The sequence below is a fragment of the Eleutherodactylus coqui genome, chromosome 1, assembly GCF_035609145.1.
Source record: "Eleutherodactylus coqui strain aEleCoq1 chromosome 1, aEleCoq1.hap1, whole genome shotgun sequence".
In the NCBI taxonomy this organism is placed as follows: Eukaryota; Metazoa; Chordata; class Amphibia; order Anura; family Eleutherodactylidae; genus Eleutherodactylus; species Eleutherodactylus coqui.
The window spans coordinates 436590801-436614606 of record NC_089837.1 but is presented as its reverse complement, the minus strand read 5'-3'; the positions used below and the strand labels follow the sequence as shown (position 1 = coordinate 436614606).

At 43.4% G+C, this 23806-nt stretch overlaps 1 protein-coding gene across 1 annotated transcript in view; it reads left to right on the top strand.

The window, feature by feature from the left end:
* The window catches only part of MICU2 (mitochondrial calcium uptake 2), a 234749-nt gene that overhangs the window by 105634 nt on the left and 105309 nt on the right, over positions 1-23806 (top strand). Inside the window, exon 2 of the mRNA XM_066582201.1 lies at positions 9820-9964. Within this exon, the coding sequence (XP_066438298.1) occupies positions 9820-9964 (145 nt within the window). The remainder of the gene's footprint in view (positions 1-9819; positions 9965-23806) is intronic.

Below are 23806 nucleotides of genomic sequence, written 5' to 3'. Positions count from 1 at the left end.
GCATTTCTGGCGTTCTTTATTTTTTTTTTCGGACAACGTTCACCGTGCAGAAAAAATAATGCACTACTTTGATAGATCGGACTTTTACGGACGCGGCGATATCAAATACATATTTTTATTTTATGATTTAGATTTTTTATTAATGGATATGGCAAAAGGGGGGGTGATTTAAACTTTTATAACTTTTTTTTTTTTTTTTACAATTTAAAAAACTAAATTTTTTTTTTTTTTTTACTTTACTTTGAAGTCCCCCTGGGGGACTTTAACATGCGATGCTTTGATCGCTCCTGCAGTATGACGTAATGCTATAGCATTACGTCATACTGCTTTTTTACAGGCAGTCTATTAAGCCACCCTGTGTGGATGGCTTGATAGGCAGTCTGCTAAGGCAGCCCTGGGGCCATTCATTAGGCCCCTGGCTGCCATGACACCTGCACGGATCCCCCGATCTCACCGCGGGGGGCCGTGCAGGACCCCCAAACAGCGTTCGGCGGATTTAAATGCCGCTGTCAGAATTGACAGCGGCATTTAAAGGGTTAATAGCCGCGAACGGCCGAGCGCGGCTATTGCCCGCGGGTGTCAGCTGTAATAAACAGCTGACGCCCGCGCTGTATGGAGGAAGATAGCGGCGCTACCTCCCTCCATACACGTCCTGCAGCTGCAGGACGTAAAAACACTATAGGGTGGTCACTACGGGGATATATAGAACTCATCCCGCTACATACATACAGCTACGTCAATGGCAAAATACAAAAAATTAAAGGGGTTGTCTCGCGGCAGCAAGTGGGGTTATACACTTCTGTATGGCCATATTAATGCACTTTGTAATGTACATCGTGCATTAAATATGAGCCATACAGAAGTTATTCACTTACCTGCTCCGTTGCTAGCGTCCCCGTCTCCATGGCTCCGTCTAATTTCGCTGGCTTCTTGCTTTTTTAGACGCGCTTGCGCAGTCCGGTCTTCTGCCTGGTGAATGGGGCCGCTCGTACCGGAGAGCTGGTCACCACGTTGTCATCGTAGCTCCGCCTCCGTCACGTGTTGCCGATCAGCCAATGAGGTGGCTGTATCGGCAGTGGAACGCGGAAGACAGAAGAAGAAACTCCACGGTGCACCATGGGAAGACCCGCGGTGCACCGTGGGAGAAGACCAGCCGCGCCATCTTTAAAAGAAGAAATGAAGAAGCTGCAGAACGCTGATGCAGGTAAGTGCAATGTGCTTGTTAAAAACTAACACATGCTTTCTTTTTCACAGGGCAGAATGCAGGGGTCCATTTAAAAAAAACAAAAAAACGCTTTCGCCGCGAGACAACCCCTTTAAGGCTCTCGCCCTGCTGTTCTTATGGTATTGATTGGGTGCCGCACTTAGCACCCTTCTTAACTAATGAAGATCATGTACCAGCTGTGCATAGCAAACCTGTCAGACTCTCTATAAATCTGGAATATGCTTAGATTGCAGCAGCTACATACAAAGGCCAGATCTTGGACAACTTAAAGGGGTTGTCCCGCGCCGAAACGGGTTTTTTTTTTTTTCAACCCCCCCCCCCCCGTTCGGCGCGAGACAACCCCGATGCAGGGACGTACAGAAAGCTTACCGGAGCGCTTACCTTAATCCCCGCGCTCCGGTGACTTCTATACTTACCTGTGAAGATGGCCGCCGGAATCCTCTTCCTCCGTGGACCGCAGCTCTTCTGTGCGGTCCATTGCCGATTCCAGCCTCCTGATTGGCTGGAATCGGCACGTGACGGGGCGGAGCTACACGGAGCCGGCATCCTGCACGAAAGGCTCCATAGAAGAAAGCAGAAGACCCGGACTGCGCAAGCGCGGCTAATTTGGCCATCGGAGGGCGAAAATTAGTCGGCACCATGGAGACGAGGACGCCAGCAACGGAGCAGGTAAGTAAAAAAACTTTTTATAACTTCTGTATGGCTCATAATTAATGCACAATGTATATTACAAAGTGCATTAATATGGCCATACAGAAGTGTATAGACCCACTTGCTGCCGCGGGACAACCCCTTTAAATAAGTAACCAATCAGACTAGCTGACAAAAAATTCATTTCCCTTTTTGGGTCCCTCATAGGAAGAGAAAAACTAAAACGTCAGTATTTGATCCATCACGTGATGAACACCAGCGGTACCCAATAGAGCGCGCTTACTTTAAAGTTATGTTGGGTTTCCGTCATGGTATCCATCATTGCACTGTTTATTGCAACATTTATGACTTAAGCTCCATTGACACACTTATAAACACAGCCTTATATTGAAATGGACTCCTACCGTGTTTCCCCCAAAATAAGACAGTGTCTTATATTAATTGTTGTTCAAAAAGGTTTAACTTTTTTACATGTATAGCTGTCTGGACACTATTTAAATTGACTTTTTTAATTAACTGTTAGGGCTTAATTTTGGAATAAGGCTTATATTTCAAGCATTCTCAAAAAGCCTGAAAAATCATTTTGAATCCTCAAAAATTCTAGAAAATCATGCTATGTCTTTTTTTCAGGGGATGTCTTATTTTCAGGGAAACGGGGTAGTCAATTCTTCTAATACGTAAGGTTTGTTTAAAGAGAATGCATCATCAGATTATTAACCAGTGATGATGAGTGCCGCCCAGGACCGCATCCTCTTGACAGGTATGTTTCTCCGTGCGTCTAAAGGAAATTTCATGGCCACCTCTGTCTCAATTAGCAACCTTTGTTTTCCTGTGATGACAGCTGTAGGATTCTTCTGATTAGAATTTATAGCAAAATAATCACTATATATCAAAGAACATACAATATGGGGAACATGACAAATGGGGATTTACCGCTTGGTATTTACACGCCCTTAGGCCTGATCATTTCCTCAGATGTCTACTAAAAGAAATATTCCTCCAATGATTTATCTCTTTTGAAGCCTGGGACACGAGTAACATGAAGACATCCTTTTCCAGTGCCTGACTCAGGTGAGGTCATGAAATGTACAGATGCTATCAGGCCGAAGTTATAGTAAGGAAGTATCAGTCTAAGTAATTGGTTGATGCTTACCCTCATCCTAATCCCATAAACTCTTTGTCTCTAGTTCTGTAATTTCCTTTTATAATAAACTAGCTTGTATACCCAGTGTTGCCCAGGTATTGCTTGATGTCCTAGCTCTTTTCCACTTCCTCGCTTTTTGAATTCTGGCCTCATGCTGTTTCAGGGTCTCTGCAGCCCTTGATGTAGAGGTTCTTTCCCACAATACACAAGTCTGGCCTCACACTGTTCTTTGGTTTCTGACACCCCTGATACACTTTTCCCCTCTCTTTTTGAATTTGGGCTTCGTGCTGCTCAGAGGTCTCTGCAGCCTGTGATGTCCTGGCTCTTTCCCACTCATTCTTAAAGGGGTACTCTGAATGTGAAACAAATTTTCAAAAATTCCAGGTATGAGAGGTGTTTGTGTCATGTTAATGCACAGCTGTTTATTGGTATATATCGAGCAGCCATTACCTTCTATTCTGCATTTCTGATGTTTCTCCACATTATTTGCCAAGATGACAGCTGGATTCCTGCTGACATGCAGCTTGAAACTAAATTTACCACAATTTTTCTGCTCTGTACGTCCTACCTGTCGGGGCCCCGCTAAGCTCTATCCTGCAATTGGCCAGTAATCTGGTTGCAAGAGCGGAATAGGAAAAAAAGAATGACACTGGTCGTTCTTACTGAGCAAGCCCAACCTGTAGTTCTGGATGTATCCAGGGCAGCTGGTGAATAAACATGTCTGAAGTGCCAGGAAAAGGTGATGGTTTTTTATTTTTTTTTTAGAGATACAGACACCAAATCCAAAGCAGAACTATATACCTTACAGGCGAACGGGAGGATACTCAGCTAAAGCACTACTCGCTCGAGTAGTTAGCCTTAGTGAGTATGCTCGCTCATCTCTACTACAGACACAAAATCCAAAGCAGAACAATATTGCAAACTTTAACAACATTTGATTTAGCGTTCATTTGACATCAGCTTTGTGTGACTGTAATACCCCTTTTAAGTCGTTGATCATGTTTGCTTGTCTCACTGGCTCACAATAGTTTTACTATTTTACTTTCCTTTTGGTTGAATTTGTTCTCTGGGTTTGCATTTTTTTTGAAGGCCTTCCAGATTGAGCAGTTTTCATAAATGCGTTTTCATCCTACCAACAACATATACACTTGGTACTTTTATAAAAATACTGGTTGCTGAGGACCAGCAAGTGTAACCACCATGCATTGTAAGTGATTAGCACTGCTGCTAGCGGGGGTTATGGGGGCTTGAAGTACCATTTTTTTGAGGGGGAGGGGGTGTGAAGGGTTGTGGGAGTCTACATCACTTTCTAATTGTTCCTTCCTTCTTTCCTGATTTGAGTATATTCCAAATACAGGGTGATTCAAAAAGAATGGTGCAGAAGTAAAGCGGATTTCTTCATACATGAACTTGCATACAACAGCCAGAATGACAGGAAAAGATAGATGAATTAAGTTTTTAATGCACCTTACAGATATTCAGTGTGGGGGGCGCCATTGGTCACATGGCAGACGTCAAGTTGGTAGTCTAGTTCTGTCCAGGCACATTCCAGCATACATTGTTATCAATTCCACCGAGGCGGAGATGCATTGTTTTAGGTCATCTAGCGTCACCAACGGCGCCCACATGGAACATCTAAGGTGCACTAAAAACTTGGAAAGTTCTTCCTTCTTTTCATGTCATTCTGGCTGCTGTATGGCCGTTCATTCATGAAGATATCAGCTTTCACTTTGTACCATTCTTTTTGAGTAACTCTGTATTTGCACATGTGTAAAAGTCCTATTTACAGCGGTCAATTATCACCATGATTTACTCCTTTCCAAATGATTGTAACCATAATTGCCCAGTGTAAATATGGCCTTCCTTTGGAGGTCCAACTAGGGGTATTATTCTTCCTAATGAATACCAGCAGGGTGTGGTATAGGTTGTGCTGCCGATGACCATGAACTGCCTTACATGTACAGTAGCACTCCGCTCCCGTCTGGCAGGTGCAAGATCTGTCCTGATGAAAATACAGACCACTTTTTAAACAAGCATCCATTGGTGGTTCAAAAAGTCAGAGTATGCAAAACTACCTTTTAATAGTTTTTTTTACTTTCTCTGAGCTTTTTCAATTTAATTTTTTTATAAATTTTCTAAGTTTAAATGTCCCAAAGTACATTTAGATGGGTGTCTGGTAAAAAAAGTAAACTTCACAGAGTGACCATCCACATGGTCTTCACAAGTCTCCTTGTATAATCTTTAAAAATTAAGTTCCTAAGGCAATTGATCATTTTTGATTTAAGAAAAAAAAGCTTGGTATCCAATTTTATCCGTTCAGTGTGTGCCATTTCATAAGAGCCAGATCTGAAAATGGCAGAAAAAGTTGAAATTGGGTATTTCCAAAGATTTTGTTTAATAATTAATCATTAAACCTGAAATTGAACCTAAATGGCACATGTAGGTGAATGAAGTTGGCTGCACATTGAGACAAAACCCAGCTGAACCTGCCAGTGTGATGTCAATTAAGGTTTTCTGACTCTCCAGATGTCGGGGGAAAAGATGGATCAGACATGTTAGGTTTCAACATGCCCCATCCTTTGCTCCCATGGGAGATAAGCCACTGCCAAATGTGATTTCTTATTATGAAGGATGGAGAACATCAAGAGTCATGTTGCGTAGAACAGTAAGTTTTGAAAGAGAACCATTCATCATCATTAAACAGCGGGATGACAAAGCTCCAAAAAAAAGAAAGACGAGACATGTTTCAGACGACTTTTTAAGGACATGTCAGGGTGTTCGGTTTTGTTCTGGAGGGTCTTGAGAATGAAGGCTGATATTTATGTAGGGAGATGCTGTAGATGAAATGAGATAAATTTGTCCAGTTGTGGCATTTTGGACAGATGAACTTTCTTGAATGGGATGGCAACCAGCTGAACTTATAGTACTTAAGGCCAGATATGTTACAAGACTCGCTCAGATTTCAGCATGTGTAAAGAAACTAAATCCTTTTTTCTCCTCTTTTTGTTCTCACAAGGCAGACTTAAAAATAATGAAACCTATAAAAAATGTGTAGTTGCGAACTGAGATGGCACCAAAACTGTTGTAAGCCAAAATAAAGATGGTAAAGTAATAGGTTTTTTTTTTTTTTTTGCTCCCTCGCATGTTGGAATCAATCTAAAATTATTTTGATTATATTAATGGCTTCCAAGTTTACTAATGGCAATTTACAAATCTGAAGAGAAAAAGAAGCCAGAAGAGAAAAAAAACTTTAAGTATTTTACTCAAAGGAAACCTGTCCGGTTGTATGAGCTCCATAAATTATGTTTATGGGCTCACAGGACCAAGGCCACTGAGGTGGGGTACTTGCCCGTGTCTCTGTTCCCTCACTGTCTGCCCTGGATACCAGCACTTGGTCCATGCATCAGACATAATGGCACAGATTGCAGGGATGAGTCTGATGCACACACCACACGTCACACAGCAAGATAATTGGGAGGCAGGTGAGTATTAATAAGAAAAGCACTCTTAGCCTCTACAACCCCTGTCCCATGAACCCATTAACTTAGTTTATGGTGCTCATAGTACCTGACAGGTTCCCTATTATGGACTTGCCTGAACATAGACTTAGAGTAATGACACTTTTTACAAACTTTCGACGTGTCAGAGCAACAAGTCAAAACTTTTGATCCGTGGGTGTCCGGGTGCTGAGACCCCTGTTAATCACTACATCTAGGGGGTTGCAGTTCTCACCTGAGCACTATGCCTCTTTGGCTTTTTTTGCTGCATGTTGACCCTTCTTGGGAGCTGGAGACTGATGCATAGAGGCCTATATAATATGTCTATAGACTTCTATGAGTTCGTCTTCAGCTGCTGAGAGGAGCCGGCAAGCAACGAAGACAGCCAAAGGGAAATAGAACTTGGGGGAGCGCCATCAGTGGGGGTCTCAGCAGTGGGGCTCCTATTCATTAAAGCTTTTGACATGTTACAAACTTTATGAAAAGTGCAGTTAATCTTTAAACAAGCGCTCAAAAAACTCTGTGGACAACACAGACCCATTATAGGCTATGGTGCTATGGACACTGCCGTTTTTTTATTTTTTATTTACGAGGACCAATGGTCTGCATGATGGAACTCGTCAGATGTCCTATTCTTGTACATATATTGGACAGCACGCAGACTGGTGTCCGATGGGAGTGCGCATGAGCCTCTTGGCCAACATGGCAAGGGTGTCGAAAGTCCTTGTGATGATCATTGGTAAATGACTGTCACCATATAAGTAATCTAGAGGCACAGCAGGTGGGGCAATTATAGAAGGGGTCATTAATCCACCATCCGTGTAAGGAATGTTGATGGAAGTGACAGTGCAGTAGCCGGTTATAGTATATGGTACCTCGCACACAGCCAAGTCTCCTTTATTCTACAATGTATAGTGTGACTCTAAATCTTATTGGCTCTAATTTTGTTTAGTAGCCAATGGCTCCTTGGGATTTTTTATTTTTTTTGTCTACAGTATGGCGCGCTCCTATCCTACGTACCCCTTTGACATTTTATAACCTTTATTTTTGCATTTCTGTTAAATTCTGCATTCCTTTGATTTTAAATTCATCTTAAAAGTTACATTCAACCGTTCTGCTTGGTTTTCTGTTGCTTCTGGTAGCATCGGCTGCATGATTCGCCTTCCACAATGGCTGTCAGTACATGCCCAGCATATGACGGCTGCTTTCTATGTTACACAGATTAGATTGCACATATGTCATGATGAGATTTCTTTATGACATGTTTAAAAAGTCACAAAATTCAAAATTAAACATCAGATTTGTGTTGTAGGAATTAGGACATGTGATTTCTGTAACACGAGCTTCTTGTATAAGGTACTTTGTAAAGCCATATGTAATCTGGTAGTTATAGGTAGTTATAGGGCTTTCGAGCTTTTAGAAGTTTTTATGCTACTGAAGAATTTACCTAATTCTTTGTATTATAGCTGGGTCTATGATCTGTTCACAAGTCTGTAGCTGGGGGATATACTGCTTATATATACAGGATGTGTGAAGGTTTTGAAGCAGGTACAAACTGATAAAATTACCAGCAGCCTATAGAATTGGTCCTCAGTCAAGGTCTAGCCCAGCACTGGCAAATTTGCATGAATCTTGTAGCCAATTTTCCTATAGATTTGCTGCAGGCTCCTAAGGCCTCATGTCCACGGGGAAAATGAGGCCCGCTACGGATTCTCCATGGAGAATCCGTAGCAGGTGCCTCCTGCCCCGCGGACACGAGGGCTGAAAATAAGAATAAACTTACCTGCTGCGGGCCGTGCCTGTCTTCCCTTCTTCCCGGCCGGATATTCTTTCTTCGGCCCGGTGGATGTGTCCGGCACGCCGGCTGCGTGCCGCACGCATCGGGCACATCCGCCGGGCCGAAGCAAGAAGATCCGTCCGGGAAGAAGGAAAGACAGGCACGGCCCGCAGCAGGTGAGTATATTCTGATTTTAGGTCTCCCGCGGATCAGATGGCTTCCAGAGGCTTCAATAGAAGCCTGCGGGAGCCGTCTGCGCGGGAGACCCGCACCAAATAAAGCATGGGCCGGATTTTTTCCTGCATGCCGGCCCGCGCCTGCAGGGAAAAATGACATCCGCAGGTATTTAACTACCTGCGGGTGTCTAATGCATCCCTATGGGGCGCGGATCCTCGGGCGGGAAAACCGCTGCGGATTGTAAATAACAATTAACAAGTGGACATGAGGCCTAACTCTCTGGTTATTACATTCTGGCCTCATGCTCATCTACTAGCTTATGTTCGTCTCATCATTTCTATAATATACTTGCATTAAAAACTTTTGTTGCTTTACCTTTCTAAATCACATTTGAATTAGCTGCCACTAGGGGGCTCCACTCCAGCTTCTCTGCAATCCTCTGTCTGTTGTTTGGTATAGAGCTTCTGTAGTAATAAGGACACACGTTAGCAATGGGGGAAGGAGCTATCTTTAAAAGGGTGCTCCTTTTAGGGTAAAGACGCCCTCTTGTATGCACAGTTGCCAATTTGTGTGCTTAGTCAGTATAACAGCCATGATATATAAGTAAGCAAACCACTAAGGCGCTGGCCCTTGAGTTTGTACATGAAAAGAGAAGTGTGGGTGAGCATTCCTTCTCCCAGCAAGGCCGGGCTCATACGACTGGGTCAGAATCTGCATGCGGGATGCTCGTAGAAGATTCTGGCTGTAAGCCCGGCCGGTGACCCCACATACGTTGCATAATTGTATTGCGTATGATCGTGGCGATCGTGGAATCTGCAATTCAAGTACAGGCATGTGAGAGCAGCCTAAGATTAAGGTTAGCCATAACACTGTTGCCATGTAAGTGGGTCTAGCCATAAATATCATCACAGATGAAATATTTGCTGAGAACAGACAAACCACATGTGCATGGGTAAATGTTAACATCTGCTATCATTGGTTATATGCCAGCACGTTGATACAAGTTCACGTTATGATTGGTTGTATGTTATCACAAAGCTTGCTTTTCTTGTGATTGGCCCGCTGTAGGATGGTGTTTCCATTTGAAGAAATAGATCACCTACTGAACGGTAAACATAAGCGAGAAAACTGCTTCTCTAACGCTTCCGTGCACTTACAGGCTGCAGGCCGACAGATCTGCAGACACTCTCACAGTTTTCTTTTTCTATTTTGTGTTTTATATTGAGATTTTCCGTTAAGTGATGTCTCCTACATTGTCTTGTGTTGCTCAATCAGGAGAACAAAATGTAAAATAATATCCGAGTGCTCTGATGGCACGTGTATTCACTTCATTTTTATCTTATTGCAGAGTGAAAAAATTGAGGATGAGGCCCAAGTAAAAGTATCTCTCCGGCAACAGCGCTTTGTGCATTTCGCATCTCTGGAGTATGATGGAGAATATTACATGACACCGCGGGACTTCCTCTTCTCTGTAATGTTTGAAAATTTGCCACGTAAGTCACATTCTTTCATTTCTGTAGCTTCATGGGTTTGTTTTATTTTTTTAGCGGGGGGGGGGGTCAGCTTGGTGTTACTCTCAGGATATAGTCATATGTACGGTACAGATACTTAAATAGTGGTATAAACTGTTAAACTGGTCATACATTGGATTCTTTGGTCAGATTAGTGTGTTGATATTCTCTGCGATCTATCATCAGAAGGTAATACACTAAAGCCCCATTAACACACAACATTGTCGTTTGAATGAATGACCATGAATAAATGACTTTTTTGCATACAAATGCTGTAAATTTACATGTATAGATAATATAATCACTGGAAATCCTCTCCATTTCACTCATTAGCTAAAGTAAACCCTGTATATGTTTGCTCAGGTGGGTGTGTGTTTATGCGAGGAATCTCTGGCCTGGAGGATTTTAATTAGTGTGAAGATAAGCCATTGTCTTCTACCACATGAGTAAACAAGCAGTTGTTGTGTTTGGCATGGCAAACAATCCCCCCTCCTCTTCAGTCATTTAGTCTTTTAAAAGACTGAAAGAATGTCCTTTAAACCAAGCAAAAAGTGAACAAACTAACAACTATTTTTATGCAGTCTGAAACTCAGCGATAAACGACAAGAGAACAACTAGTGCATGATGGCTTTGCATTTAAACGTAATGATTATCGTGCAAGTTCGTTTGAACGAATTTTAAGAGATAATCTTTGCGTGTATATGGGCCATAACCTATTGTGCTCATGGAAAATTTGTTTGGTGGGGTGTACTATTGCATTGCACCACCTGTGTTTTCCTCTGGGTATAGCCAAATAAACACCTATTTGAGGACAGTTGTTTAGGGAAAAACTGTTCTGGCTTGTAGAAGGTGTATAAAAAAAAAAAAAAAAAAAAAAGAAAGAAACTAATCTGTGTTTTCTTCACTGCCGCCGTCATTTCTATTCTACCAGAAGGGCATATGCAGGACCTCTAAGTAGATCACCAGCGCAATACTGTAAAAATAAAAAATCTTGTTTGTAAAAGTACCCTAAGGTAACGGCTAAAAAAAAATCTCTCAAATGCCAGATGTGCAGCAATGGTTGTCCCATGTAAAAGCAGGACCCAACAAGGTACCAAGCAAGAAATCGCTCAGTAGTCGCATTGTTTCAGATCACTGAAACGTAGTGACTAATGAGCAGCTTCTCACTTGGTGTAAACAGGCAGTCGCTCGTTTATGAACAACTGCCTGTTCACAGTGAATGAACACTGGTGGCTGGAAGAGATTTCTGGCGTGCTCCTTCGACACCACCATTTACTGAACGACTATCACTCATATGTGAAAGCAACAGTCGTCCTACTTAAAAACATCCTATGAGCTACTGCATTTAGTATGTACATTGGTAGTATTTTACAGATTATGTTTCAAAGTTAACTCCCAAAAGGGATTATCCAGGTTTAGGACTAAAGGCCCATTTACACGCAAAGATAATCTTTCAAACGATTGAAAGTTTTACCAATCTTTTTGCATAAAGTGTTAATGGCAACTGAGGCCATTACTACTTTATCATCTTCATTTGAATGTAAGTCTGTCTCCGTGAGTTGTTTGCAGAGCCCAGCGTGTGATTAATCGCACGCCCAGCTATGCACACAGCTTCATTGTTCTCGTCACGGGTGTCAGCAGAATACAATGTTATCTCCTGCCTCCACGCAGAGATAACAGCCTGCGGTCTACTGACAGATAAAGCAAACTGCTTTATCTCCAGTAGCTGAACAATGGATTTTCAGTTCACCTTAAATCATCATTCAAACAAAAAGTATACGATGCTCGCGTTTGCATGTAACGATTATCATTCAAATTCAGTTGTTTGAACGAATTTTGAGCAATAATTGTTGCGTGTAAAAGGGCCTGTATTGACGTGGGTGTAATTCTCATCTGTGTGCTCCCTATTGTGTGCAACTGACTGCAAACGGACCGCATAAGAACCCATTGCAGGCAATAGGGCTATTAAAACATGCAGGTTTTGGGGATTTGTTTGTTTTCTTTTTTTACAAGTTTTTTGTTTGTTTCACAATCATTGGCTTGAACAAACACATATTGTTTAAGAAACAAGTTTTTCATGAATCATTGCTAAGTGACACTTGGGAAAAAACGGATAACTCCTAAAAGTAAGAAGTGGACACATGCAACGCTTATGAATGACTTGGAGATTATAATTGATACAGGGTTTTTTTGCTGAACGAAATTGGACACACTCGTCTATATTAGCCCTTAGTGAAACATGGCTACTTTCTTCTATAAAAAGCGCCACCCCTGTTCATGGGTTTGTGCCTGGTATTGCAGCTGAACTCCAGTGAAATGAACAGAGCTGAGCTGCAGTACCACACAAAACCTGTATACGGTTGTGGCGCTGTTACTGAAAGAAAACAGACATGTTGTTTTTAATCCTGTGCAACACCTTTTAATAATTTCCCATTTTTGAGACAGCTGGTGGTCATTCTTGGTGATTTTTGACTGTATTCCCACACTTTTCTTCAAGTTCTTTTTATAGTGAATGTACTGCATTTTGATGAAATTATACTTGGTAAAATGATGGCAATATTTGAGAGATCCCAAAAACGACAGAAGTGATCGGAGCCTTAATCCTTATATGTCCCGCGTTGGGTCTCGGCCATCGTGGTGTGCCATCCACCTGCGGAGCACAATGGAAGCTTCTGAATACATAAACATGATTTCCCATGTGGCGTTTGTTCTGTAATCGCCTCATGGAGTTAGAATCTTGGCTTTAATTTAAGGCATTTCCCCAATCGCATTCCTTGTACATTTGATTTATTTGTTTTCTTTCTGTATGCATTGTGCCGGGAATGTTTGTCACATGGCGAATACAACAAAAACACAACGGAATGATTATGTTATCAGCGGCGTCTCGTGAAAGAATAAGACAGACCAAAACATCCGCCAGCCTGTCATTTATTAGCGTTATTCTATGCGCACATATTATATATGTATGTATGGGAACTAAAAGTCATGTGTGTGATATTCCACTCACATTCAAACAATAAAACACTCACATCAGCGGACAGCGATTGCGATTTCTGCTCATGGAAATAAATTCTCAGCATGCTCTATATTTTAGTGCGGATTCTGCACGGACAGCTTCCACTAAAGTCAATGGAAGCTAACCGGCCCATCTGCAACTCACATTGCGTATAGCTCGCAGGTACCCGTGTCAACGCTCAGCAACGGCGGCTCGCCGCAACCATCCGCAGTACTGGAGAAATTGAAGGAAGACAGATACGGAGGGTTGCAGTCAGGGACGGATTCCACTGCAGGCTACCACATGCAAAATCCGACCCATCCGTGTGAGACCGGTCTTGGGCAGGCACAAACACAAATTCCCAGCAACATGCAAAAAGGGAAGATGTTACATGGGACCTCTGGGTGTCCATGTGTTGTGTGATACAGTTATGGCGTAGGGCATCTAATAGTATAGGTGTTACTAATGGGATGTAAGCCTGCATGGTGCACTACACGTACTTATGGTACTGGTACCCTATACAAGCCTTCTCTATGTGCAGCCGCCCCCTGGATGTATGGTAGGTCTGTGAGTGGCTGCTCATTGGTATTTTGCGGCTGTTCTACTTCCTCCATTTAGCATTTTGCCTTGCTCCATACTGCTGCAGTTTGTGCGCACCTTTTTTTGCTTGCGGTTTGGACGCTGGCATTCTTTGCTGCTTTTTTGCAGCAAGTACCAGCGTGCCCAGATGCTTGCTGTGGCATACGCCTCCTAGTTAATTTGTTGCGTCTTACTCTGGTGGGCATTTCACTGCGACCGCTGTGACATTCCAGTCTTGGTAAATGGGCCCCTTTTTTCTTTCACTATGCACAGAAAGGAAATTGGGAGCGAACACATTAGTGCTTTCCTGCATTAGTGTTTAGTACAATCATTATGCTCTTGATTTGTATATTTGTAATTAGCATTGTGTTGACTTTCACTTATCCTGTTGACTTTCTGCATTCTTTATTAGCCATGGAACAAAAGATGAGGAAATCCGTATTTATAGCATCAAAGAACAAACTATGTTGGTAAAAAGTTAGTTGGACGCTATGATGTGTCCTGAAACTTGATTAGACAGGACCAGCCTTATTCTGTGCCCGCTGCTCTAGTGCTTCCACACAAAATGGATTTTTAAGGGTATGATTACACATAGTGGGAATACTGCAGTTGTCCGAAGGGCAAAACCCGGGGCGAAATCAAAGTCGAAAACCACAGTGGATCCGCAACTGATTTTTACCCTTTCAATAGAAGGGATGTGGATCTGCACAGAAATAATGCAGCTCTTCCAGTGGATTTTCCGCTGCAGAAAATACGCTACATTTCCGTTACATGTAAACGTCCCTGAATACTTTAGGGTAAGCACTCAGTAAGCATTTAATACTGGACAACGCTTCCACTATACCACCAACTGTGTCAATCCTGGATCTCTCTGCGCGGAGATCCAGTATTGTTGGCCTGCTGTCCTCCCGCTGTTTGTTGTGGAGATGTCATAGGGTGTCATCTGACTGCTGCAGCCACTCGGAGGAGTGCGAGATATAGGGTGGCTGGTGATGGGCACAGTCAGCAGCATAATACTAAGATGAGTGTATATATGTAATATATAATTATGGTCTCCAAATACAATAAAGGACTTTATATGTGACCTGACAATCAGGCAAGAACGTCCCTCAGAATGTTTGTGTGCCTGATCATCGGGCCATGTGTAGGTGCTGCCAATCATTTTATTTGTGTTTTCATGTGTTACAAAGTATACCCATGTCAGCACATTTCCACATATACATGGGGAATGTTCTGCCAGCTATAATGACCTACGGGAGATGAACAATCGTAGGGATGATAGTTTGCCTCCTATAGTTCCCGAGTCAGCTCATATAGAGGCTGTCATTTGGATAGTGTAAAAGGACCCCAACTCAACACATAACAACCAGCAATGTATCACCAGATATTTGGGACTAAGCTGTAAATCTCCAATTGCTAACATACATACCCTGAATAAAATCAAACTATCCCTGAAGAAGGAAGCCGAAGACATTGTAAAACGTGTTGGTCACAGTGTTCTAATTTGGACACTGAATCATGGGATTGTGCTGCTGCGCCTCAGACCCAGCAGGATACCTAAGAGTTTATGGACAACACTGTGCAGTGAGGCCAGCCTCAGTAAGAACTGCCAGGTGTGCACACCCTTAAAGGCAAAGCCGTTAATTAGGTAGCAGGCCTGCTATACATAGAGACCTTAGTGAGCATTTAACCAGTGATTACTATTTTTGGACTCAAACCCCCTGGGAGTGAGCCACAGATAGTTATATTGATGAGTTGGGACTGCTGTCTCTGGAACATTGACACTCAGGTTTGTTTCAGTTGCATTTTTGATTATCGCTTTTGTGGGAAAGTGAATTAACACTTTGTAGAGAAACTGTGTATTACATTTCGTGATTTGTGTTTCTATTCTGCAAAGTATCAATATAGTTTTGTCAGTATTATAATGCGTAATGTAGCCATAGCTAGCGATAGGCAGATCTACAGTAAAAGTTTAATTCTTTTTTCATTACTACTCCATCCTTCGTTTGTGTTACTTTGTTCTAAAATAAACTTTGCATATTTTTGTAACTCCTTCTCCTGCATCGTATCCTGAATCTGCCTTGCAATACCACCACCTGCAGTACATGGGCAATACTTTTCTTGTTCTCCCAGTAGTGTATAGTAGAAATACGTTTTCTATAAAAGCCTGTGTGTTCCCAGCGTCATTCCTGGCACCACTTTTCGAGAGAAGGAAATAATCAAGCAACACCTTTCTGTGAATGCTTTCTTGGGAGAGACACAATTAAGACAAGATGGAAGTCATTCCACTTCAATTTAAGGTCTAAGAAATGAAAAGTAACCAAAAAAACCCCTGGCAGCTGCGTTTGCAGTTTGTAACAATGGACTTTGCAGATCCCCACCATACATTTCAAGATGCATGATTTTTCATGATGGAATCCCTTGAAGTTGGAACCAAGATGACACAGTGCGAAGCAAAATGATCTCCCAATCTCTTGATCAGTTGTGTGAGGCCTTTGTTTAAGTTGGAAAGCGGCCAAGTGTTATACAGTATGTCAGAGCCATCAGAGCTAATACCAGCAAGTCCTCTGTGAACCGAATTCCCAACCACTCCTGTGCGCATTATGCAATCGCTGATGAATTGACTTCTGCCTCTAAAGATAAGCATATATGTCTGGATTAGACATGGCCACACTTCAAATACACTTCAGACAATAAAATTTGTGTCCCTGGCACTTGCATGTTGACTGATCTTGAACCTGCTTTGCTCTTGCTTTAACTTTGTGACATTCTCGCATACCCTCCTTCTTCTTGCTTTGATTGCTGATTTTCTGTTCGATTTGTACAAAAGAGAAACGAGCCGAATCCTGATGCTTCAATCAGCTGAAGCACACCTGCAGAAAGATTTATTACCCCGTGATAGGACCGCGTGAACTGATAATCGGCTCCCTGGGCTTTTCTTCCTTTGGTATTAACTTGGCAAACAGAGAGGGAAGGTCACTCTTTTGATCACAATGTGTCTTGTGGGGACAAATATGTTGCACTTTGGACTAGTTTGCATACAAATGTCTTTTTCCGTACGTACTGATCTATCTCTTATACCTACCGTAATGGCAGTTTGTGTGCCGTCTGAGGTTACAAGAGCTCGGACAGCACATGGACCCATGGTAGTCAATGTGCCGATTCACACATCCATTCTTCCACATGGAGAAAGTCGGTGTGGAAAAACGCCACCATGCTTGCCCATGAAACGTGCTTTAGAATTTCTACTTGTACATAGAACTTATATGGATCTGTAGTTGGATGGAGCCATAATACAGCACCCATAGAAGTGTATAAAGATACCTATACAAAGGACCACTGTCTTTGCAGAGAATGGAGGTGTAGTAGGCCAGAGATCTCCATTCTCAACGAACAGGCAGTTGCTCATAGCTGAACGACTGCCTGTTTATACCGGTTAATAGTAGTTTGGATATAGGTGAGCTAAAAGCCAAGTGACTGACTTCTTGCGCAGTGCCCTGTTAGTGGCCACAGGTACACAGGATGACTGTTGCTCGAATTTGCTGTTTCCAGTGATTATTTGGGTGATGATTGCCCAGGTAAGGGTATGTTGACTCCATAGTAGCTCTCTGTATACCTCCAATTTCATTCTAAGGCATGCAAATGTTTTTTTATGACCTCTTCCATCCAATGCCGTATTACGGAGAGAAGCATTGCTTCTGTAGCAGAATACCTCCATAATAGGGGGCCATATGGAAGCAGCATATGGCGTCACACTTTGAAACTTCTGGTGACCATAGTCCTCATATTTTCCGGCATAAGAGCATTAGTCAAAAAAAAAAGGAGTTTGATAAGTGACCTTGTTCTAGCAGCAGGACAAACATCTTTTTTTTTTTTTTTCCATCGTATTTTTGGTTTATAGCCATTAGAAAATGGCATAGTACATAGAGAAGAGTGCTTGGCCTCTGTGCAGCAAGGTCTGTGTCATTGGTGACGTAACGACAGGGAGACCAGCTAAAACCAACGGGTTGCTACTTATCGGCCCTGATTTTTTTGACGGCTCCACAACCTCCAGGAGTGACTGTAATGCACGGGTGGAAAACCTCAGCGATTGGTTTAACGAGGACCTTTTACTGCGGAGATTAAGCACGTTTCTCTCGTTCCTTGACAGACAGATGTATTCCACGATAGCAGACCTTATACAGTAGTCATCTGAAATAATAAAAATGTCTATTTCGTTTTCCGAGGCCATGAATACTGTAACAAATTGCCAAAGCACCTGCTTTCAATAAACATCGTATTAGCCAAACCTGCATTTAATTTTTAAAAATGTCCATGCGATGGATTCTGTATCATAAATCCAATAATTTGGCAGTCGGCGACTCTCTTAGGCTCACAGAAGGCTCGGCACCCGGCTGAGAATGCTGGGAGTTGTAGTTCCCAACCCTCACTACAGTGTCTTTCCGTTATATGAGAAGCGTTGGTCAGACAAATCGCAGATATTTATTCTGTAAATATTCGCTTCTCTTTCATTCCTGGCCGCCGGCCATGTTATATCAATCTATAGCATAGCACTTGCCAAACCGAGAGCATCACATCAATGGACTTCGGCATCGGGATCTTAAACACCACAGTTCCTGACGAGAACCTATTCCGCCTGCTATCGTTACGGGGTGCGTATTGATGGATTTTACGACACTCTTTCCAATGCGACACATTTTAAATAGGCAAGAATTATCTAGATCAGCAGTATGTAGTTTTACTGTTGATGCTAGATGGATGTTTTAGAGTAGGTAGAAATGAAGAAATCAAGTGGATCACCAATGAGGCTACAGGAAACTATGGCTATGAGAAACATACACTGAAGGGCCACTTTATTAAAGACCCCTCCATATGCCATTTTTCCCCAAGAATAAGACCATGTCTTATTAATTTTTGCCCCAAAAGTGGCGGTAGGTCTTATTTCTGGGGAATGTCTTATGCTTGCCTTGCAGGCTCAGTCCAGGTCCGTCCCACTGCTCTCCGGACCTCCGACGTGCTTCTTGCAGTCCTCAGCCACCCAGAGAAGATCACTTCCTGGTTACGGGATTCATAAATCCCGCCTCCAGGAAGCGATGGCTTTGATTGGTTCTTGAGTGCTCAGCCAATCAATGCAGCGCCCAATGAATGAATGTGATGGCTGTGATTGGTTCATCAAGCGCTGCATTGATTGGTTCTTGAGTGCTGCTCTGTCAATCACAGCCATCGCGTTGTGGAGGCGGGATTTATGAATTGGCTGAGCCGTGGCATTACCGAGCTTCCTAGGCAATTTCTTTTTTTTCTCTATGTAATGCAGCAAGGGTTATTTTCAGGGTGGGGCTTATATTTCAAACCTCCACAAAAATCTTGAAATATTGTAGGGCTTATTATCAGGGTAGGTCTTATTTTCGGGGAAATTGAGTAATAACACATTGAACCACCGGTAGAACAGCAATAATGCATCGTGATGTAAATTTCACTGTCGGAATCATTCTGCAGACATAAGAGTTCGCCAAGTGGATTGGAGAGCTTTCGTAGTTGCTGCACATTCTGACCCTCCCATCAGCACGGTGCAGACTGAAATGACAAAGGAATATGTGAACCGGGATGCAAAAGGCCCATATAGAAATTGCGTGAGGCTCTAAATCTGGAGATCCTTGTGGAGGTACTGCCAACTGGAGTAGCACCTACTGTAGGGTGTAGAATCAGTGGAGAAAAGTGGGTAAAGATATCTGTGTAAGGCGCAACACTCCAAATACTACTGGAAGAATAATTGTAGGTACAGTTAGTTTTTAGTCTTTTATTGGATTAATTTTTAATAGACAGCAAAACAATGTGTTTCGAGGCCAGGCCGCTTCCTCAGTTTGGCTGAATTAGGGCACTATAATAGCCGTAAAATTATGATGGTCATTGAATTAAGAATATGGGATATCCAGCAGACAGACTAAATACATATACACATCTAAGTTTTATATATATACATACATCTGCTGACTGATCAATTACAGCACAGCAGCGGGGCATGCGCTGTTTACATTGTTATCAGCGGTTGGAGAGTGACAATTGTGAGTTGTACTGTGTGAAAAATGACCAGTGATCTTAGTAATGGGTAGTGCAGGCGTGCTGTCAGTGTAGTGTGATCTGTCGGTATATTAGTAAACTGTGATCAGTGTATCAGTCAGTGCAGTGTGTGGTTAGTCAGCGTATCCGTCAGCATATCCATCAGTGTAAGAAAAAGTCCCTGCTGTGTTCCCATCCTGCAGTTACCCATCCCATCTTCAGTGTACTGTGTGGTTAATATAGTGTCAGTGTGAAATTAAAACATAAAAAAAAATCCTCACCCAATAATTTATTTTGTGCTTTTTTGGGCACATAATACATTTCTATCTCTATAGTATAGGCCATGCGTGGTTTACTGCTGCGGGGGAGGCTTATGCCCTTATTGCGTACGAACTCTGCTAGTGAGGATGGCCCCACTTTACTGGCATTATCCTCATCATCAAGTGATTCTGAACCCCTTGTTACCCCCAAAATGAGGAAGTGGTACAAGAAACTGGGCATGCGCATTACACAAATGGCACTGTATAATGCCTACGTGCCGGCCATAGGGGCACATTTATTGACTTCCTGGAGGAGGGAAGGACCTGAGAAAAAGTGCAGTCTGTTACAAACGAGGGATAAGGAAGGGCATCATTTATCATTGTGATGTGGGATAAAATCACTCATGCGTATGACCCCATTCAAAAGAGTGGGGTTCATGTTTGCACGAGATTTGTGCATCTTGCAATGCACAAATGTTGCATGATTAACGATTCTTCATGCAGAATCCCGCAGCGGGTCCCTCCTTTCCCGCGGACATGAGGCCTAAAAAGAAGAATAACTTACCTGTCCGGTCGCTGCAGATCTGCCCTCAGTTGCGGCCGGATCTTCTTTCTGCGGCCCAGCGGATTTTTTTTTTAAAGGGGTTGTCTCGCAGCGAAAGCGGAAAAAAAAATTTTTCACTTACCCCCGCATTCTGCCCTGTTAAAAAGAAAGCATAGGTTAGTTTTTAAAAAGCACATTGCACTTACCTGCATCAGCGTTCTGCAGCTTCTTCTAATCTTCTTTTAAAGATGGCGCCGCTGGTCTTCTTCCACGGTGCACCGCGGGTCTTCTCCCATGGTGCACCGTGGATTTTCTTCTCCTTCCTTGCGTTCCATTGCCGATTCCAGCCTCCTGATTGGCTGGAATCGGCACACGTGACGGGGCGGAGCTACGATGACGACGCGGTGAGCAGCTCTCCGGCACGAGCGGCCCCATTCACCAGGCAGAAGACCGCACAGCGCAAGCGCGTCTAAAAAAGCAAGAAGCCAGCGAAATTAGACGGAGCCATGGAGACGGGGACGCTAGCAACGGAGCAGGTAAGTGAATAACTTCTGTATGGCTCATATTTAATGCACGATGTATATTACAAAGTGCATTAATATGGCCATACAGAAGTGTATAACCCCACTTGCTTTCGCGAGACAACCCCTTTAACTCCTGCTCTCCCACGTCGGAGGGCAGGAATTCAGCTGCGGGTGTGCCGTGGACCCAGACAGCTTCCATAGGCTTCAATAGAAACCTGCGGGAGCCGTTCCTGCGGGAGATCCGCACTGAAATGGAGCATGCTGCAGGTGTTTTCCCGCACACTCAATCCGTGCCTCAGGGGAAAATGACATCCGCAGGTATTTAATTACCTGCGGGTGTCCAATGCATCCCTATGGGGTGCGGATCACGCGTGCGGGACACCCGCTGCGGATCTGTCCCCGTGGACATGAGGCCTAAGGGATTAAAAGTTGAGTACTGTTGTAAGTTTTTGTTTTTCCTTTAAATACTCATCTTTTGCCTCCTGGCAAATCTTAAAAAGTCAAACTTCTATTTTTTTTTGTTAGGACTCATCCCTGCTTCAGAATTGTTGGACGTTAGCTTCATAAAGGAAGTCGTGTGTTGTTCTGTTCCTCACATGTCAAAGTAATTAAGGGTAATCCCAATGGAGAGCAATAAAGCCATAATCGGAAGACCTGGTGTCATTACCATCTAACACAGAAGCGGTTTAAATTGTGGAAATCATATTACCAGTTCTATTTTTAAAGCTTATCTTACTTTATCAAAGACCAAATTACTTGGAACCACGGCTGGTCATAAGAGACGTGCATGAACATCTACTAGGAGTTATAAAGCCGGTAGCCTATGACTGCGTATATCTGCAGTCATCTCATCTGTCGTGTGATGACACTATTTGATGGGAGACTATGCCGTCTGTATGCATTATCTGTCTGTTGATCATTGATTTTCCTGCAATAAACCCTTCACTCTCCTTTAACAATTTTCTACTATTGTAACACAACAAATGGGTACTAGAATTTAAAGCTCCACAGGCCTGGAATCAAACATGCAGGATTTTTGTGTTTGTTTTTGATGCACTTTTTGAGCCAAAATTGGGACTGGATGCTGAAGACAAAAATATCAGTATTTGCTTTAAATAAATCGTGTTGTTTGTATAGCGCCAACTTATTCCGCAGTGATTTCAGGTAATTTATTTATTAACACCACCCCACCCCCCCACCCCCCCACTAAGCTGAGCATTCTAAATGCAAGAAGTGGAGGGATGGCTCAATGACTTGTCAATGGCTTTGGTACTGGTGCTCTACTCACAGCTTGGTTTAGCGAACGCTCTCCCCAGACTTGACCACTTGACCCCTCTGAACATCTTCCTATGACAGATACTCGGCAGCGCCTTGTGATGTTAGTGACCAGACGAGATGAAGGTCAAACAGTGACCTCAGAAATGCTGTCTATCCTGCCATGATCAAGCATGTAATCTTGTATGGCCATTGAAGACAGTCATTTTTGAAACAAAAATGGGAACTTTTATTATCTTACAAAAAATGTTCAAGTCCTTTTTATCCTTTACAGGCAGAAATTATTTGTTTGTGATGCTAATTCGTCTTAAATTGATTCCCTTTGGTTCTTTTAGCACTGGAACAAGCATGCTACACACACATATGCTCCTGCAGTGCTGCAACGATCACTTTTCCCCCTGGATAGGTATTTCTGCGGACATGTGTGGGACAGGGGCAGGCTGGGTGGACCAGGCTCCTGGTTCAAAATGGACGCATAGGTTGGTGTAGGGGCCATAGGACTAGATGGGCTCCTCTACGGCTGTCTTTAGGTTTACCACCATGTACTCCATCGAGGGGAGGGTGTTAACTCTCCCAACTCCTCTTCTGGTCTTCCCCACAGTTGGTATGCCTATGATGCATGCCCGGTCACAGGCAATGCATCTGACCTGACGCAAAATATTTTCACAAGGAGGCTGCATCATTCAAATGTTTACTTTACGGCCTCCCTCACACAGGGCGTTTGCAGAAACGCAGCGTTTTTCAACGCTGCGTTTGCTGCAGATTCCACCCCGTTTCAGCAGTGCTGGCATACTTTATGCCAGCGTTTTGGCTGCGTTTTCAGCTCGGCTGAAAACGCAGCCAAGAATGCTGAAAAGAAAAAAAAAAGCAATACTCACCTAGCCGCTGCAGTCCGGGTCGCGGCCGCTGCTCTCTGCCGCTGATCCGGGCTTCCTCGGCACTCCCAAGTCTATTGCCGGAGGCCAGGTTTGAGAACCCCGCCTCCGGCAATAGAGTGCTGTGATTGGTTGTCGGCGCTTGCTCGATGCCCAATCGCAGCCCTTCATTGACTGTCTCAGCCAATCAGCGCCGGCAAGCTCTGATTGGCTGAGGCAGTCAATGAAGGGATGTGATTGGGCATCGAGCAAGCACCGACAACCAATCACAGCACTCTATTGCCGGAGCCAGGGTTCTCAAACCTGGCCTCCGGCAATAGACTTGGGAGTGTTGGAGAAGCCCGGATCAGCGGCAGAGAGCAGCGGCCGCGACCCGGACTGCAGCGGCTAGGTGAGTATTTACTTTCTTTTTTTCTACCTAGCCTAGCTGGGACTGATTTTCGGGGTGAGGGCTTCTATTGCAAGCCCTCACCCCAAAAATCGGCGAGCGGTTAACGCTGCCAAAAACGCAGCACCAAGTGTTGCCGCGTTTTCAGCAGTGCTAAAACCGCTGCCCATTCATTTCAATGGGTGACGCAGGGCTGAAAACGGCCAAAAATAGAACATGCATCGCTGTCAAAGCGTTGGAAGGCGCTGCGTTTTCAGCCCTGTGTGAGCAGCCCCATTGAAATGAATGGGAGTGTTGTACAGCGTTTAGCGCTGGGCTGAAAAGGCA